Source organism: Coniophora puteana, assembly GCF_000271625.1.
Source record: "Coniophora puteana RWD-64-598 SS2 unplaced genomic scaffold CONPUscaffold_12, whole genome shotgun sequence".
In the NCBI taxonomy this organism is placed as follows: Eukaryota; Fungi; Basidiomycota; class Agaricomycetes; order Boletales; family Coniophoraceae; genus Coniophora; species Coniophora puteana.
In genome coordinates, this window is record NW_006913064.1 from 375,747 (window position 1) to 395,083 (window position 19,337).

A 19,337-nucleotide genomic window follows, 5' to 3' on the forward strand; every position below is an offset into this window, starting at 1 on the left:
AAGAACCAAACATACTAGAACATAACGCACCCTGGAAAGGGATCGTGATTCGGTCTTTCCTTCTTCAAGACATCGGACGGCAGCATTGGCGAGAGACTCCACTTTGACCACTCCTGGTTCAATTCACCGCTATCGGTGAAAACCTCCTGGTCTGGTTGCTGTAGCTCAGGAGGATACGACTCTGGAGTCCCTTCGGTTGAATGAACGGGTATTTCTTCCTCGTACATGGCTCCTTGAATGCCGGGATGGCTTGATTGGTGTGGAGCGTCAAGCTAGTGGTGGAAGGTAAGAGTGGGAAAACGCTCGAGGATGGTGGACAAGCATCGTTTAATATGTGGGTGACATCACTTTGACGACTGCGGCGAAGCGTGGAGTCAACCACACAAGCGCTCACCTTCACCTTGATGCTAATTTTGGAGCATTCGAGTTAGTGCCGTCAGAATGTACGCTCGCACCAGCACAACCGAAGAAGACCGAGTTTTCACTTAGCTATAAAGGTTTCCTGGTTGACAAAGGGCTGGCCAGTCGTGCCTTTCGGGCAGCTCACTCAGTTGTGCTTCATCACAGTGTGAAATCGAGCATCGTTTCATTTGAGTTCAGGGATGTCATTGGGCTTAGCCGCGGTTGCCGGCCATTGTCGTCCGCTATGAAGAACTAGTTCGTCGATTGGTCAACATTGCCGAGAATATGGACTGCCCTTGAACCAGCAAGCATATGTTGCGGAGACACGATGAAGAATGCTTACACTTGACCGTGAGACATAATGAGGCGGAACCTCTGGTCGAATGTTCCAGGTACCCCAGCCCATCTATGCATGAGGATAGATTACTATACGTCTCTCGGGTATGCTATTGAGGCATTCAACGCATGTGCTATCTATCAAGCAGCGGGTTTCCATCGAGTTTAAGACGAGAACGCTCGCGAACATTTAAACGCAAATCCAAAATAGTCCAGTTGAAACACGACGTAGCGAGAAAAAGGCGTAGACGATCTTAAAACATCCGTCTGATTCCGAAGACTCTAGTCAACCAACAAGATTGGTCAACGAATGAACCCTCGCTGAACTGAGCAAACACACTCACAGATACGACATAACTTACGCCCTCAAACCTCCAGACTCCATCTAATCGAGGTTCTCGTAACTCGGAACATCGTACCCCGCGGCATGCAGCAGCGTCGCAAACTGCACCTTGGCAATCGACCGGATTTGCTCGAAGTCGTACCCCGGGCGGTCGCTCACATCACCTGCAAGATAACGGGCTAAGGATACATTAACAGACAGAAGTTGGCGACACGCTTACCGCTGTTGTGATACATCGGGTCCGCGACTAATAAAATACAGAACATAAGCCCGCCAGAAAGAGAAGACGACAAGGATATAGGATGAACGACATACTCGGTCCGGCGCGCTCGAACACCTGCGTCGCGGGGAATCCTTGCTGGTGGAACGACTGTCACATACGGCGCGATCAGCCGTCCACTCTTCCATCACCTAGTCATGACAACGAGAAAGGCCCACCTGGTGGTCGCTGCAGCACGCAGGCGTAATTCCGACCCTCAGCTCGGGGCTGTATATCGCCGAGATCTTCGTGACGAGGTCTGCTACTTCACGGGTGCCGATGCTACAGCACACACGTGAGACATCTAGATTTTAAGAGGATGTATAGAACGTACACGTCAGGCAGCCCGAGCTGCGCAGGCTCGCTCGCGACGTGGTACCCGAGCATGTCTGCCTGGATCATGGTCGTGATGTTCGCGTTGCGCTCGCGGAGCTCCTCTGTGTGTACGTCAATATTAACAGGTGCTGTTGGGCTGGAAGAGGAGACTTACGAGCGTATGCCTTAGACCCAAGCAGACCTTGCTCCTCGCCAGCGAAGGCGACGAGCTCGACGTTGCTCTGGAAGGTGACACTGCGCTTGGCGATGGCACGGGCAATGCTGAGGAGAGCGATTGTGCCGGAGCCGTCGTCGTCACCGCCCGGAGCCTATTCAATGGGTTATATGCGTGTTTTCAGGTGTAAATGATTAGTATATGCGCACCCTTTGGAAGCCAAATGAGCCACGCGAGTCGTAGTGCGCGGAGATGAGGACCGTGGCAGTGGTATTAACCGTTGAAGGGTACTTGCTAGAAGTCATTGACATAGAATCAACCCCTGCCCTCATGGATAACACAGCAAGAATCAGAAGTGAAAGGAACTCACCAAACCACATTCGGGGCGAAACCCTCCAAAAATTCCCTCAACTCACACGTCGCGCCCGTCTCCTCGAACCGCTCCTTGAGCCACTTGGCGGCAGTGCGCGCGCCGCCAGAGAACGCGTGTCTTGTGACGATGGGCGACGCGGGGTCCTCGCCAGTGAGCCACCGGATGTCGCGCCGCATGTGTGGGACGGAGATGTCGTACACGAGCGACGCGACGACGGGGTCGAAGGCTAGGTTGGAGAGGAGCGCGCGCACGTGCTCGATCGCATCGGAAGGGACGGGGATGAGTGGTTGGGGGTTCGCCGGGAGAGGGCGTGGTTTCCAGTAGGGTGGGAGATAGGATAGCACTTGGCCGGCCGGTGCGGAGGAGGGGAGCGAGAGCAGCGCGAAGGTGGGTTCACGGTGCAGGAGGGTGACGACGTGTTCTCCTTCGCTGTCGAATGTAAGGACCTGCTGTCCCGGAGAGTGCGTACCGAGGAACTCGTAATCAATGGGCACGTAGCCATTGTCCGCGCCCGATAGCAACCTGAAAAACTCGTCCACCTGCTGCTTGTACTCCGTGGTCCTGAGCGCGTCGTCAATAGCGGCCTCCTGAAGCCAAACAAGTTTTCTATGGTCGGATTTATCGTCCTGCAGGAGGAGATTGTCGAGCATGGAATCGAACAGCCCTGCCTGAGACGCCTCAACGGCACAGTCAGCGTCAGTGAGCCGGAAGACGGCGCGGTCGCCGAAGGCACCCATGAAGCTATCTGAGAGGCATGAAGGAAGGGACTGCGTCAGGATGGTAGAAGAAAGTGCGAGGAGGAAAGAGTCCTGGACGGCCATCCTGGACTGTGCTTGCGAGGTGGAGGAACGCGCGAGACAGAGGAACCAGGTAAGCCCGGGTCACCCATTTCCGAACACAAGTACCCGTACAGTCGCCGAGTCGCAGATAAGCGGCTTTCCGGCGCGTCCGCCGTGGGGAAACCCCACATGGCCCCTATTACACATCAAGTACCCAGAACCAAGAGGCGTGCACGATCGCGAAATCAGACACCAACCGACCTTTGGGGCTACCTGCATATAGTAAGAGGCCCCACTTTCGCGAGTAGGTTCATGGCCAACCTCAGAGTGTGCATATCTCATCTTTTTCTCGATTGATCATAATCATAATCTACATGGGGTGGTGGTTTAGAGTCTTCCTCTGTCCGAATATGTAGTTTAATAGATATATCATCACTCAAAATAGTGCTAAAAGGTCGCATCAAGGCGTTAAGCCATACAAAGGCCGGTGCACGTGACGGGGACGCGATCGTAGTAAACGATAGTGACCGCCTTCGATGGATTTCTCACTGCTTCTCCTCATCAACGACCGTCATCCAGACCTCAGTTCATACATCCACCCACTAACCTTCCTTTCAGACCCTCAAAACACTCTGAAACAGTCTATAAGACTCATCATGAGGTATGAATACCGACTTTTCATTGATTGGCTCTCATTGGAAACACACAGTGACATCCCGACGGTGCATTGGCAAGATTGGGTTGATGTCGGACAGCTACATCCAACACCACTGACGCGTGGTTATGAATATCTGAGGTACGAGTATCCGTTTTCATTTGAGACTCTTGTGAACTCACGAATATACGCTCCATGTAGCGACGTCCCCCCCGACTACCGTCCCTGGTTCAACATTGGACCCGACCTCGACGCCAACCTCAACGCGGAAGACAACCGCTCGGAGGCATCAAACGACTCCCGCAATGATAGAGTCGCCGACGTTCTCACCGATCCGGAGTTAGGCCCCGACAGCGATGAAGAACCGGACCCGGTGCGCATGCTCGCTGTCAACACAGCTGACGCCCTCCTCTGGCTATACCAAAACGGGTACCTCAACGACAGGGCTGGCACCAGACGCCGAGAGCTTCAGTGCCCCGAATGCAACAGTTGGGTCCAGACGTGTCTGGCTCCCTCGGACCGCACGTTCTCTGCCCCGGGGCACCTGCACTCACTCGCCCAGCACAGAGGCAGCCGCAGCTGCCGCCCTCAGTCGTCGACCACCTCCCTAACAGCTCATACCACGATAGAGACTGGCCAGACCACTTCCCTGTCAGCACATTCATCGCTCGCGTCACTCTCGTCGCTCTCGTCAACAACATCTGGGCAGGGAGGCAGTTCTACCTCCCACCAGCCCATTCTAGCTGGCTGCCAGGGCCTTCGCATTGACTGGGACGTCCCCGGCGGCTCATTTCTCGAAACGTTCCCAGTCGCTCGGTGCTCCCAAGGTTGCGGTGGTGTCACGTTCGCGCTCGACTTGACAGGTCCTGTTCCCATTGCTCGCGCGTCAGCCTGTTACCAGCAGTCGACCATCACCAGCCTTTGTGCTGAGTGTCAAAACCTTGGGCCTCAGATTGAGCATCTCCGCTCGATGGCTCTTGGTGAACCTGCACCGCACACGAACTACCACCTCCTGAGTCATCACCAGCTCACCGACGTCATCCGCTCTATGAGCCACACCAATAATACGCTCAAACTCAATGTAAGCATAGCTTTCCCTCAATTGGTCCACCGAAACTAATTAATGCGACTAGATATTGAATTTGACGCGACGGCTCGGCACTACGCTTACGCGCCTTGATGCATTCAATGCGCTCGTGATGGCCCTTGCAGAAGAGGATGTCCCCCGCCTTCAGCAGCTCATTGCGACAGCAGTGCGGCATGGTGACAGTGTGCGTACAATCATCAATCGCATCGAGGAAGCAGTGACACGCGTGTACTCTCCTCGCGGTTATGATCAAGAAGACTACGATATTGGCCTGCTCGCATATCGCCTTGGCGGGCGTCAGCTCTTAGCTGTCCTCAACAGGCGGCTCTCACTCCCCTCCCTTCGTACTCTGCAGCGTCATCAAGTCTTCATCAACGTCCACATCACCATCGGATCGATTTGCCTTGCTGATTTCATCACCAACATCCGCAACACCGTCTTCCCCTCCTCCTCCTCCACTGCCACCAGGCTTGCCGGTCATACCATCTGCATTGACGAAATTGCGCTTCAGGAAAAAGCCGATTACAACAGCAAAACCCAGCAGGTTATGGGCATATGCCACCAGCACGCCTCCGCTGTCAACCTCACGCTCACGAACACTGAGTCCGCCATCCGCATCGCCGAGTCACTTGCCCGAGAAGAATGCCATCTTGGCAAGGAGGCGACCGTCATTGCTGTTACCACGTGGGGAAACGACAGCATCTATCCCCTCCTTGCGGCTGCTTCCTGCAAGTCGGAGACACCTGCTCAGATCGGCGACATCATGCAGACAGCCATTCGCAGCTGGAACGAATCAGGTGCACGCGAGAAACTCGGACCCATATGGTCAGTCGCCACTGACGGCGATGCAACTCGGCGCCGGGGCTTTCATGACAACTTCCTCAAGCATGAACTCGACGAGCTCCACGCAGTCAGCCAACTCCGAGTCGCAGTAAGGACCGTTCGCGTTATGCCCGGGCTCAACCGCTTCGTCGGGGACGACGGGATTACCCTCGACTTTGACTACAAGCATATCTTCAAGCGTGAGTTTTCTGTTTTATTCCTCGTTCGTTTTTGCTCACATGAATCTCAGGCTTGTGCACGCAGCTTCGGTCGCCCAAGGGTATCACCCTTAACAATGGTCATGTCATGACCCCGGCGACTCTCGCCACTTATCTTTGTTGACTTCCCAACGAGAACGCAAAAAGTGTGGAACGTTTGCTCCACCCAGACGACCCGCAGGACGTCCCTCGGGCCATTAATTTACTTTATGCCATTGTTGCTCTTGCCGACCTCCAGCCTCCCCCTAATGACCTTCAAGCAGCCGTCGACCTCGAGTCCATCAAGCTTCTCAGCGCTCTCTTTAGATTTCTTCTTGACCCCTTCCTTGACACGACCTTCTCTCTGTCTCAACAAGTTGCCCACCTCTCGGCCTTCGCCCACCTTGCATTTTCCCTCTTTCGTAACAGCCGACGCCTTTTCTCACCATACCCACTGTATTATGACTATCAGACCATGGTGAAGAACTTCGTATTCTCCATCATCAAACAGACGATCCTCGATCCCATGCAACAACTCTGGATAGGCGATCTCGGTGACGACAAGCTCGAGGCGTTTTTCGCTTCTCTCAGAATGCTCGGTGGCCATGACTCAGCAATGAGTCTCATGCAGCTTCGGAATCGCCTTGGGGCTGCATGCGATATCAGCAAGACATTCAACCGCTACCCAGGGCTTCACTCTGGCCCTCGGCGACTGCAGTTTGGTCGCAGTGAGGCCATGGATCACCTTCGTCGCCGTCACTGGACCGGTGACATTATCGCTGGCCATTGCACGCTTCCTGTGTCTTGGCGTCATGGCCGCGAGCTCGCACTTAGCGTTCTCATTTCTTCTCAGGTTCCCGCCAGCTGCTACGACTACGACACACTTCTCAGCGCCCCTGGTGTCGACTTCTTGCGGCCATGGGGCGAGAACAAGTACTACGGCGTCTCATCCGATGAGGCTGTCGATGAGCCCTCTGACCCTCTCCCACCTGCGCCTGTCGACATACCTCTACCCCCCACTCATGCTGAGGCTGGTGTTGACTACGAGGATGAGGACGAGATGGTTGAGCGCGATTTCGAAGGTGCACTCGACGACATGCTCTCAGACGACGCTGTCGACCCTGACTCACGTCCTGATGTCACCTCTGCTGCGTCAACCTTCCCCATCCCCACTGGTCCTGGTATCCGGCCGCTCGACTGGTGTCTATTCGAGGGCAAGTGGGTACACCTTGCATCTGTGGTTCGCCTCATCATCAATCGCTTCCACGATCCCAAGTCTCTCAACCGCCTTGGACGCTGTGCTTCGTACAACAAAAGTCTCAAGCGTGGCTCATCATTCCTCTGCACCCCTGTATCCTCATCCGACAACGACCTCTTCATTCAAGGCAACCCCTTCCTATGCCTGGTGCGAGCAGGTGGGATTGTTTCCGTAGCTCTGGTTCGGTCAACAACAGTACTACGGGACAGCTACCGGGTGTCATCAATCACCCATGGTGCTCTCGCTGATAGCGACTGCCGTCTCGAGGGTCAGATACTCGATCTCCGCTCGGTTCCCATCAACACCTCCGATGGCCCTGCAACCAGCTGGTTTTGGACTGGCAGCTACATCACCGAGACGTGCACAGCTCAAGGCACAACCCAAACGACCGAGAAACCTGCACTTGTCACTGCTCCTGGTCGTCTACTCAGGCCTGCCAACCCCATCCTTGTTCGCTTTAGTGACCGCCCAGAACTCAATCGCCAGGACTTCCCTGCATTGCCACCCTCTGTCGACTTCACTTGGGAGATCCCACACGAGACGTTGAGTCACACGTGCTCAACGATTTACCAGACTCTCACGGAGCGCAACATCTCAACGCGCACACTCAAGTCCGTTGTGCCATCTCCCACGAGCAGTGCATATCCGTACATCTCAAATGGTGCGTACTTGTTGTTGGTATGGCTCTGTATATTCTAAATGATTATGTAGGTGCTCCTGCGTTTGTCGCCGAAACAAATGACCACAACGCTGAAAACGACGCACGTGGTGCCTGCAACGTCTGCGGCGTGCAGATCCGTAAAGGCTCTGACTTCCGAGCTCACCATGGTATACATATCCTCCGCACTGTGCTACGTCTGCCCGAAACCGGTGCTACAACCCCGGCAAGTTATCGTGTTTACTCTTCGCATGCATTTGCTAATATATCTTTTAGGTTGCTTCGTCGTTACCCTGTGGCTGGTGTGCCGTGGGGCTGTGCGAGACGTTCATCACAGTCACCAACGACGGCAAGGTCTTAAGTACTGAGAGCGCGTGCCCTCTTCGCCACACCCTTACCTATGGCTGGGCGTTGAAAGCCTCGGTCAACCGCCCATGTCGTAATGTTCCTCTTGCTTGTCCCCTCTGTCACCCACCTGTTCCCGCAGCACCAGGCAGGTCAAAACATCGCGGCGACAACAAGCGCGTACGTGCTACATGGAGCTACAACCTTCTCGAGCACATCCGCATTCAGCACGGCAACTACACCCTCCCCGACAACTCTCGCGCCGGGGCTCTGCTCCCTCAAACCGTCCTGGATGCTATCGCTATAACAAAACTCGAATATCTCGCCGCCCACGGTCGCAAGCCTTCCGACAAAGACGCTGATGCTCTGTGTGCTCTCAATGCCATTCTCCCTTTTCTTGACTCAGGCGACGCGAACACCGCTGCCGCCGCCTCCTCATCTCGAAAACGCGTCCAGAATCAGCCTGACAAGTCCAACAAACGCGGTAGGACCGACTAGGTTTTTTCGTGATTAATTTCTTCTTGCTCTCGTCGTGCTATAACTACTGCTGCTGTCTGCTAATTCTACTTCTTGGTGCCGACGCTCTGTGCTCTCTTCATGCTCTGGGTCTTCGCTCTCTCTTTGCTGCCTGTCTCTCGTGCTTGGCTCGCCGTTTCATCGCTCCGTGCTTTAGTGTTTCATTGTTACATTATGTATAAATATAATTGCATATTTTTTGGGGGTTATATCTCGTTTCGACGCGTGAAAGACGCGTCTCAATGCTAGGGGGGAGGAGAGGATAGAGGCTAATGTTCAAGCTGATCGCCCGATCACAATCTGACCGGCCGAGTCGCCGAGCTGCCTGTTTAGGCCGGCTTCTTGACAGGTGGGGTGGTGGTGGTCCCCCCCTCAAGTAGGTCGGTCGGTGTTCGATATCGCAACTCCGCACGCCTCTTGCCCAGAACAGCTCATTGTTGCGTTTGCCATGGCGTTTGCTCTCGTGCTCTCCTACCGACATCTGGTCGAACTTCACGCTATCGCGGATCATTTTTTTGGTCTAAAACACCAAGCATACTTGCTCCTTATCATATTCGTAAGTCGCATTCCTTCTGTCGGAAGGACTCACGTTTTTGTCCTCCCAAGACCATAGTTATGTATCGCCCTGCCTCTGATTGGCCAAATTCTAGGGCTACTAGTGGTGACCGGTGATCCCTGATTTCTCGTTTTCATCTGAGAACTCGAGCCAGACTAGATCTAATCAGGTCAAGTGGCTTAATATCCTACACATTACTATGACCCGAACAAAGGCATTACACCTGATCAAGTGATTGGGGCTGCGTACCCGGCGTTGATATCGTTTCCTTTACCTGCCAACTCAGATTCTGCACATAACTGCTGTGATGACAGACTGAAGTGAGTCTGTAGGATCATTCGTTCAAACGTAATAATGTATAATGATGATGACAAGTGACAAAAGGATGCTGTACATACCATTCACCTCCGGTAGCTAAATAATCGGTGTCTATGTTCAACGTCCAACCACCAACCATCCACACCCCACTCCCCAGCCAAATGATGAGTCTTTCTGGATGTTAACATGTATCTTTGATATAACAACGGGTGAGCGATAGTCCAAGTTGGTTCATCTGACCATGTCGCTGATCCTCATATGCTTCCGATACCAGCAAGTGAGAGAAGGGTGGCTTCATCGACATGCAGTGTGATGTCGCCACCATCCAATGCTCCCCCATACATGACTTCTCAGGCTCCCGTTCCATTTACCCACGTTACTGCTATACCCTACTCCCGACGGAACATAATAGTACACGTTACCGATCGATTCATGTTAAATGAGTTCGAGCTCTAGAAATCCAGAGAGGCTGTAACTGCCACATTATAAATACCTGTAGTAGGTGTCAAATAGTGTCTTTATTTCGCCCACTAGCGACTCTTCGAACTAACGATGCCCGCTATTGATAACTCCCCCGCCGAGATTTAATCATTTACAAGGTAGGAGCTTATGTCAATGGTAAGAGTTGAACTTGATTATTGTCCAAACATCTGCTAACTAACGGTGTTTGCTTTGGGGTACAGTATCTTTTGTTACGTTAATTGTATATGACTATGGTAGGTTGATGGTAGGACCTACTGTTGAATCCGTGAGCCTGTCATCGTGTTCACGTAATTGGCCGATGCCGAGATAAGATAATAAGACACAAGACATGCCTCGCTCCGCTACGGCCAGAGGCCCCGCTCTCAGATCTCAGCACTCAGGGCATCGGGGATACAATTAGAAAAGTGAATGGTAGCCACTATTTGAGAAAGTCAGACGGCATTGCAAACAGCGAATAAAAAGTCAGAGTACAGTGACAGACAGCAAACAATAATCATGTAATCAAGGTCAGGAATATATGAACTCCGAGTTTTGTGATAAGAGCTCGACCGAGAAACATGCATTCAATGGTTACATAATCGCACGTAGATCTCATAAACCTAGCTATCCCGATTATGAGCACAACGAGAACACGATACGTACTTAAGACTTTGAGCGCAAGAATCCGTGAAAGCGCCCTGCGTGCGGAGCTGGCCGGTGGAGTCCGAGAATATAGGAGGCAGTAAAAGTGAAGTATCGCAATGGACAACATGATCGATCGGGGAAGCTGTCGTGACGAGTGAGGGTAGCAAAGAGGAAGGTATCTAAAATGGAGAGGCCGGCGATGCTGATAACAGCCCGGGCTCAGCGGGGGATGTCTCGGGGACTATGCGAGGCAGCATGTAGTGTTAGCCCAAGGTTGTGTTGCGGGAGCAGCTGTAGACATACATGTAGATGATGACAGAGAGAGAGAGTCGGGGCTACAATTCCCTCGAGCACACCCAGGCGAGCCATAAGCATTCAGCCTGTGCATGGAGGGCGGCAACTGTCGAGGATACGGCCCTGCTGGTAGGTTGTTAGCGCCTGAGGACGTCACGTAGCTGCCGGTGCCCGCCGGCCAGACGGGTGAGGCGTGGGTCAACAGTGCTTGACCTGTGACCTTGCAGTGAAGTTAGTGAATGAAAAGCGAGAGACGTGGACAGCGTACGGTTTTGCGGCAGTGGGATCCATGGTGCAAAACTGGGGAGCAGAGAAGGGGGGAAGAAAGGACGCCAATAGCAGCCAATGGCCAGCGCTAGCCTATTATCATGACGGGAGATTAGACCATAAAGGAGTAGATAGACGCCGAGATAAGGAGGCCAAACATGAACATCGCCAAGCCAGGATAAATATTGAAGATACGGGTAACGAGATGGGTGGATAGACCACCAGACGAGTCACAAGTCCCAGGCCAAGGCTTGGGAAAGCAGAAGCTATTTATTAGAGAATCAGAAGCTAAATACGAGTACAGGAGCTACAGAAGTACTCCTAATGTATTTACTAGTATAAAGGAAGCGAGAAATCATACCTGAGCGCTATCAGCGTATCGCACACCCTTTCTAAGTGTGAATCCCAAAACCTACATCTGTCACTGCGTTGCATATCATGACATGTTCTATTAGTTCTCTGCTTAAGCGAAGAAGTGAGTTATTCAAGTGTAACCCAAATGTTGTAGCCTACACATCTTGACGATACTAGATCGACTTCATTTGGGTAATACTCGACCATTTGCCCTTGTATACACGTGTATACTAACAAGAAGAGATATCTACAGAAACGCAAGCTTTCATGGGTTACATGTTGTTATGCAATTGTAAGTAAACATCGGTTTACTTAGCATGGATGAAGCCAAAAGGCCTAATTGATACATGATAGCACAGCTATATGGGATTGGCATATGCGCTGTAAGCCATATCCATTGAGCCTGCTACCTGTAACCGATCCTAAACTGTTAAGGCTGCAATTGTGTAAGTGGATTGCACTAGCTGGGCTCACTGAATAACCATTTCTAACAGATGGAGGTCTTCCATCGAAGCTGTTCACAGACAGGGTACGTACACAGAGAGATCACTGTTCACCCGGTGCTTAGTAAATTTACGCTTTGACAGATGTGAGCCGCTCTTTGTTTGTGGGATGCCGAATCATTTTGACTGGGCGAATTCATGTCGGCTGTAAAGTTGTGAGTTGGTTGTGAGCTTCTCTTTCTTAAGTATAAGGTATATATTACTTGTATCATTAAACTTATGACCCTTTCTTTGTTTGCCGCTGTTTATATTGCATCGCCTTGAAGCTCCGGCGCCGTCTTGCATAAAAATTCTTTTCATGGCTGGTCGAGCGTCCGTGAGATTCCAACGAGTGAATGTATATGTAGATACAGGAACGAGTACATGCTATGAACAACTGGACACCGAACGCGTGAGGTGGGTGAGGTCGGGGGTGACGCCGAGGGAGATCTTGCGACTACGAAGCGTACCGGCAGCATAAAGGCCAGGCACGTCGAACCGCGGCAGATCCCCCCCGGGCCATCATCCATCTGGGGGTGTGTCGAGCCGGAGCATAGTCCAACCCAGACCACGCAGGCAGGCGAAGCCGCGGACGCTTCGGCTTGCGGACCACCCAGACCCTCGGAAGGCGAGCCTGCACAGGCATCACGCTCGGGGCAGACAAATAGAGGGCGAATGAGCGCGACGTGCCGCATGAGCGGAAGGCAGGCGCTCAGCATGAAGAGGAGCGAGAATATCGAGGGAGCGCCAATATCGGAGGAACGCGTCCGACGACCAGCGGCCCATGGTCTTGACGACGTCCGGTGGAACGCCAGCGAGGAGAAGCTCGGTGGTCCCGCCAATCCGGAAAGCGTGCCCCGAGGAGGAGCTGTACCCATGGGCAGTCCAGATAGCATTGCACCGGAGTAGAAGGCGCCGCTTCGTGAGGCACTTCCACCGGCCTCCGGAACCGACCTTGAAAGAGAACAGAGGCACGGAAGCGGGAGGGGAGTTTAGTAGTAGATGGGCCTCGAGAGCGGCGACAGGGTCGGAGCGATCAGATTGGCGACAGATGTACACATGTTCGCCCCGCGATTTTGACACCTTTGTGAAGGGAAGAAACAGTTTGCGTGAGCGGTTGTTGTTGAGCGGGTCAGATAGGTGTGAGAATAGAGCGGTGTGTCCCACCCGGAATGAGTCTTCCCAGTCGGAAAGAATCTCCCCAAGGCAGCATTGACCGTAAAAAGCGACGGACGCGGCCGAGAGCACGACAGAGTCCGAAGGCGCAAGGGGATCAAGCTGATCGGCCAGGAGAAGCAACATGTCCCTGGTGATGGGAGGGCGAGGCGCGCGACGAGACGAGGTGGGTGTCATGTTTTCGACACCGTGGAGCACGAGGTTGAGGCGAGCGCCCCCGTACCAATGAGCATCATAGTAGATGTGCCAAGCCTTCAAAGCGGCGATGTAGCCACGCACTGTAGAGCCGGCAATGGAGCCGATGCGCGAGGCCGCAAACGCGCAGAGTAGATGTTCTGCAGCAGGTAGACGAGAAGCATCTGGAATGTGCTCTGAGTCACAGAACGAGTGAAAGATGGCGACTCCGGCCGCGTATTTGTTGCGGGTGGAACTGGCCCACACGGTGTCAAGGGCCAGCTGGACTCGCGCGGAGGAAGCAGAGGAAAGGGATAGAGGTGTCATTGCGAGCGAGAAATCACATTGGGCAAATATAAGGAAGCGAGAATGCATTGCAAGGACTAATTAAGGCGCAAGGCACACAAACGGTTTTAGGTACGGAGGAAGAGCGGGTGTGAAACCGAAGCGCTTCTGTGACAGAGGAAAAAGACCACGAGAAACACCGTCCGCAAGATTATCAGCCGATGGAACCCAGACCACCGAAATCCAGATGCCGAACTCTCGCATGTTAGAAATGATGTGCCGAAGAACGCCGTTTTGGGAAGAATTGCGGGAACGCCCCGCGCGAAGCGCTCCCACAACGCCTTGGTTGTCGGAGCGTAGAACGAAATGACAGTCGCGAAAACCGGCAGCAATGACGGTATGGAGACCGAGGTCGATGGCGACCATCTCTGCCCAGCCGATATCGCGGTCGTCCGCCTTCCAGCCGGCCCGTAAAGACCACGAGAGCCAGCGGCCGTCCATCACGAACCCGATGCCAAAGGAGGTTGAAGCGTCAACAAATAGAGTGTGAGCGAGTGGGGGAGGAGGAGCGATGACAGGAGAGCCGCAGAAGTCGGCGGAGAGCTGATCTCGCCACCAAAGTACGTCAGAAAGGAGGGGGGAAGGAAGGCAATGGAGCGTGAAGACGTTGTCATGGAAACCTGAGCGAAAGCGGTAGAAGGAGGGCATGCGCGAGCGGCCATCAGGGAGTGCGAGCGTGCAGTGTTGAAGGCAACCAATTACCTTCTCGCACTCCCGGAGGGAAACCGACGCGCCAGGAAGCCAGGAAGCGATGCGAGCTAGGTACTTGACCTTTTTGACCTCCGGAATGCTGACAGTTTTGCGGAGGAGGTCCCATTCAAAACCGAGGTAAACAAAGAAGAACGAGAAAGGGCGATGTTTGTGCAGCGCCCAAGGCCAGCCGAGCTCGAGGGCAACAGAAAAGATAAGGGATTCGTCATAAGCATAAGCCCAAGGGCCAGAGGAAGAGAATATGATTGGGTACCGCCAGAACGTGTAGTCATCCGACCACTTGAGGAGGTCGTCGACGCCCCGGGTGCGGTAGATGCAGACAATACCATCACCCGGGCGCCCGAAGAGCCCCATGGAACTTGTGCAGCCAAAACAGCCAGTGTGATCAAGGTAGAAACGCGTGACGCCGTCAGCGTTGACGCGGACGCACACATACGGCTGGTCCTCAGGCGCGATGGGTGAACGACGGTGAGCCGCCTCCACATCGTTGACGGAGACCTGGGCACCGGGCGGAGCATTAGCGACAAGCAAGAAGCAGTCGGCGAAAGTACCCCAATCGCACTTGAAGGCGGAACTATCAATGCCGGAATTGATGGATGGGAAATCGGGATTATTGCGAGGGAAGGAATGATCTTGCACGAGCCGAAACTTAGAAGAGCCCGGTTTGGGAATGACGCCAAGAGGGCCAGTGCGAAACGGCCCCACCAGCGCTTCGAGCTGAGGCTGGGTGAAAGGCCCTGAATAGCGGCCGGCGAGGAGTTCAGAATTAACATAATCGAGAATGAAAGGAGAGTGCTCGGACGCAGAGCGGTGGTTGGGAGGAGTGAAAGAGGAAAGGAGAGGAAATGAAACACCGAGACGCCAGCCGTCACGGATACCGAAAGGAACATCAGCGAAGTCTTGGAGGATGCCAGCGTCATCCAACGCGACCGCCCACTTCTCCCAGAGAAAGGGTGTCACGATCTTCAGAACCCCCGACTCAAACGCAGGCCTGAGCCGCCTGAGCCGCTCCGCACTTGGTGCAGCGGTGGAGGAAACAGCAGGGTTGACGAGTGCACCCCGCGGCACCGTTGAATGCGAAACAAACGAGCTCGTTGGAAGAAGTCGACCACTTGCCTGACCGGAGGGCGATGAAACCGGTGTCGGTGACGCCGCAGGTGCGGTTGCGGCAGCCAACGGCGAGGCAGAAAATGCACCGCTGGGAGCCGGAGCCGGCGACCGCTGAGGAGGTGGCAGAAGGCGTGGCAGAGGCAGCAAGCGCGCGTGTAGGGCGCGCCGCTGTGGAGCGAAAGGAGGAGGAGCTGGAGGAGGATGTGGCGACGTGGGCGGGAGTGTCCTCCGAGCGGTCGAGGCTGACGTCGAGGACGATGCGGGTCCAGACTTTGTCCTGCCAGACAGAGGGATCAAAGTCCTCGACACCGGCCGCATGGATGCGGCGGCACTTGATGTCGTAGGCCAGGAAGAGAGGCCAGCGGCCCTTCTTGTACACGTCGGGGTGGAGGCAAATGCCATCGTAATGGGCCTGCCAGATGTCAGCCCAGCGGGCAGCGAACCCAGGCGCCTTGCCCTTCTCTGGCAAGTAGATGCGGACGATACGGATCAGGCGAGGAACGGCCTGCATCCACTCAGGAAGGGTCATGGACTGCTCGCCCGCAGAGCTGCAGGCGGAGGGCACAAGGGTGAGCACGCCGGACGTCGAGAATGCGGCGTGGCGCTCGACGGACTGGGACCACTTGAGGCCCTGAAGGGCGTCGTTGGTCAACATAGTCAGTGGGATATGCTTGGTCCACCCCGCCTTGACCATCTGGATAACCTGCGGGTGGTCGGGCAGGTTGAGACCACTCAGCAGTCGCCCGGCCGTGGGCAGGTCGCGAGCAACAGAGGCCGAGGAGGGAGGCGAGGCCGGTTCGGCACCCACAGGCGCAGGAGCGCCCGGCATGGGGGCGCGGAAACCGCGGGGAAGAGGGAGCGCTGCGAAGGCAGTGTGAATGAACATGAAGGGCCAGGAGGCATGGAGGAACATGGAACAGAGGGAGAATGGAATGGTGGAGGGAATGGGGAAGGAAGGAAGGAATGGGAGGAAGCCCAGAAGGAATGCCACTCACGGATGGCAGGATCGCATGCGTTCGCCAACTCGGAGGTACGCACCGCGTGGTCCGAGATCATCGAGACCAGCTGCTGGCGTGCCGCATCCGAAAGGGAGTCCCAGAAGGAGCTCCCCGGCGCCGAGTCCGAGGCAGGGGAAGGTGCCCGCCCGAAGGAGGGGCCGGCCTGCGGGGAGGGGGGAGTGTCCTCGGGAACGATACAAGTGCCCGAGATGGAAGACGCCGGGACGTCGGCGCGTTCCATCGGGAAGGCAAAGTGCACGCGGGTGCGCGGAGCAGAAGGGGGAGCGGAAGCCCCCGGGGTCGGAGAGGGTGGAGCTGTGGCCTTCTCTTTACCTTTGGCACGCTTCGAGGGAGGCGCCACCGAAGCGGAGTCAGAAGGCATGCGGCGGCGCAAGGAATGCGCCCCCGGGTGGTCGAGGGTACCGAAGCTAGGAGGAGGAGTGTCATCAGGAGGAACCGTCAGAGCATCCTCGTCCATAGCCTCAGGAGCAGGCGAAGAGGCCTCCCCCGTAGCCGCGTGAGTGTTGTCCGCCGCGTCAAGGATCACATCGTCAGTAAGCAGGTCGTCGTCCTGGGAAAGGGCAGGACTAGACCGCCGAGCAGGAAGCTCCTCCGTCGGGGTCGGCGTGGCCGACCTGCGAGAGCCAGCCCGAGCCGAGACAGCCAAGGGAAGACGAGGAGCCATGAAGAAACAACCCGGAAGAGTGAAGGGAGGTGCAAAAAGTGCGAGCTGAGTGAGGACAACAATGAGACGACGCAGCGAGCTAATGGAGAAGGTGGAAAAAGTGCGAGCTGAGTGAGGACGACGATGAGACGACGCAGCGAGCTAATGGAGAAGGTGGTAGTTGCGAATCAAGAGTCAACACCACCAAACTCGCTGCGCGCTCTGGCCAGAAAAGTCGCGCCGCTGGTCACGTGTGTTGACTTTTGCGGCCCTCTCAGTGGCGCTCTCCGTTGCATCTCGCACTGGATTTCCGTCATGACACTTTATCTGAGTTTAGTGTTCCTTCGTGTGGCGTTGTGTGTGATGTCATTGCTGAGCAACCTTGGCTTAAGTCCTGAAAACGGTAATCGCTCGGTAGATTGATACGTATAAAACGAGCCCCAGCATGCAGCATTTCCTCCCCACTGTTCTCTCCCGACCTCTCATAGTGGGATACCTGTTCTGTGCAGCTATGTCTATGCACGCAAGTTTGACGAATGAAACGAATGAATACTTTGTATTTTGTAGCTGTCCCCGAACCTAGATTGCTCTCGTATCCGAGGATTAAATGTTCCGGGTATTTCTGTTGCGTATCTGGTTCACCAAGGTGTTGCTGGGATGGGTAGAGTGCAATGTTGGATCGCTCCCCATGTTCCTATTTCCCCTCCCAGATATTCGGAGATTTCTTGCCATGTCATGTCAATACATAGGCAGTTTTTTAGCTTCAGTATTTCGGTGTTGTTGCTGCCGAGTTGCATGTACTAAACGAGCATCAGTAAGAGTATTCCGGAACTTTCTGGAGATGATTATAATGACGCCAGTTTATAAAACCGTTTATTATTGGAAACTCTCGTTCTTATACATTATAAAGGCTATTATCATTGCTTGGCTATTATATGCATCGCTTGGTCGGTGCCTGGGAATGGGGTAACAATGCATTTTTGATGACCATTATCACGGAAACCGGCAATTGCGAAGCATGATAATGTAAAGGTTACCCCATAATTATCCTCAATAATGATTAGATATGCTCCACAGATAGTTCCGACATAATGAATTACCCTCCAAGACGTCTATACTTCCCATCTCAGACTAATCCCATTCGCTGTACATTATTTAAGCCTTCCGGTGTGGACGGAGAATGTATAGTGCATTGGTCACGTATATAGTAAGCAGTGTATTAACATTGTAGATAACTTCGAGCTATGGAGCTGTCGCTTCATTTGCCGTTTTTGACAGTTACCCTACCAGGAAGTTCCGTAGGACACAGTTACATGAGTCAGTGGCGCTGTGCCCTAGGACCCAAGTGGCTCTCGAGTGTAAACTTTGAGTTTAGCTCTTGATTCCGCCCCCGACTTTCCTTAGTGTATAAGCATGAATTGCCTAATAAGTCAGGACATCCAATACTATTAGTCTGCATTCGTAATTATGACAGGAACAAACCCTCGTGAAAATCCATGCCAATATGTATCGTGTATTATTCCCGTTGTCTTATTTTAACCATTTTACCCGTACCTTAGCCCTTCAAGCTGTATCTGATATCTTCTTTTAGTGCCCTAGCTCCTTCGACAGTTAAATCTAGTAAAGCCTCAGACACTCCATTCGTGTGACAATCATGTCAGCGGTGTCATGGCCCTCCGCCATGTCCTGGTCTCATTTATTGCCGCTCTTAGGTGCTTGAATGCGAGAAGCGACTTGAAAAGGAGAGGTGCGCAAGCGTTGCATATCTCATGTAGCCAGATTATTTACTACTGGAACTGGGGACAAAATATCCGGAGTGGAACGAAGGTGCCGGCCTTGTATAAACTCATTTTAATGGGCCTTCTAGGTTTTATGCTCTGGCAATTTTACAATATAGGGCTGGTAAACGTCCTGAATTTAGTGTCACATGGTAGGGTGTCATATTCACGTCTATAATGATTTCTCTCAAAGGGAGTCCTCTCTTTCCAGTAGTAATGGCGGCTCGTGTTTGTGTGCTCTACAAAGACTCAAGAGTCTTGATCTTTTTCTGTGCTGGTTTTCTTTTGGCGCGCCTCCTTTCCATAGTTAGCATCATTATGGATCACATCGCGCCCTATGGAAACGTCCGTAAGCACGTAAGCCATTCGTGAGAGGTTACAATCTGACTTTTCCTTGCGGTAGCACAAGAGTATATTCTTCTGGGCTTTCCATATTGTGCCTCATCTAGTCCATCGTTATCTCTGAAATGGCTGGACCCTGTC

At 53.7% G+C, this 19,337-nt stretch overlaps 4 protein-coding genes across 4 annotated transcripts; 2 read left to right on the forward strand and 2 right to left on the reverse strand.

The window, feature by feature from the left end:
* Positions 1–1,123: 1,123 nt before the first annotated feature.
* CONPUDRAFT_92370 (Zn-dependent exopeptidase) lies at positions 1,124–3,024 on the reverse strand (the record flags this gene model as incomplete). Its single annotated transcript, XM_007774352.1, has 8 exons — positions 1,124–1,245; positions 1,302–1,328; positions 1,397–1,451; positions 1,520–1,622; positions 1,675–1,777; positions 1,831–1,984; positions 2,040–2,124; positions 2,201–3,024. 8 exons carry the CDS (start codon positions 3,022–3,024, stop codon positions 1,124–1,126), a joined length of 1,473 nt encoding a protein of 490 aa, XP_007772542.1.
* A 1,240-nt stretch (positions 3,025–4,264) lies between these two features.
* On the forward strand, positions 4,265–5,856 carry CONPUDRAFT_129281 (uncharacterized protein; the record flags this gene model as incomplete). The annotated part of the gene is made up of 2 exons (XM_007774353.1): positions 4,265–4,718; positions 4,771–5,856. The coding sequence occupies exons 1-2, from the start codon at positions 4,608–4,610 to the stop codon at positions 5,854–5,856; spliced, it is 1,197 nt and encodes a 398-aa protein (XP_007772543.1). The 5' UTR covers positions 4,265–4,607.
* Positions 5,857–5,942: 86 nt separating this feature from the next.
* On the forward strand, positions 5,943–6,575 carry CONPUDRAFT_30282 (uncharacterized protein; the record flags this gene model as incomplete). The annotated part of the gene is made up of 1 exon (XM_007774163.1): positions 5,943–6,575. A coding segment is annotated over one exon (633 nt), but the record flags the coding sequence as incomplete, so codon positions are not given.
* A 5,968-nt stretch (positions 6,576–12,543) lies between these two features.
* Positions 12,544–13,575, reverse strand: CONPUDRAFT_157365 (uncharacterized protein; the record flags this gene model as incomplete). Its single annotated transcript, XM_007774354.1, has 1 exon — positions 12,544–13,575. One exon carries the CDS (start codon positions 13,573–13,575, stop codon positions 12,544–12,546), a length of 1,032 nt encoding a protein of 343 aa, XP_007772544.1.
* Positions 13,576–19,337: the final 5,762 nt, after the last annotated feature.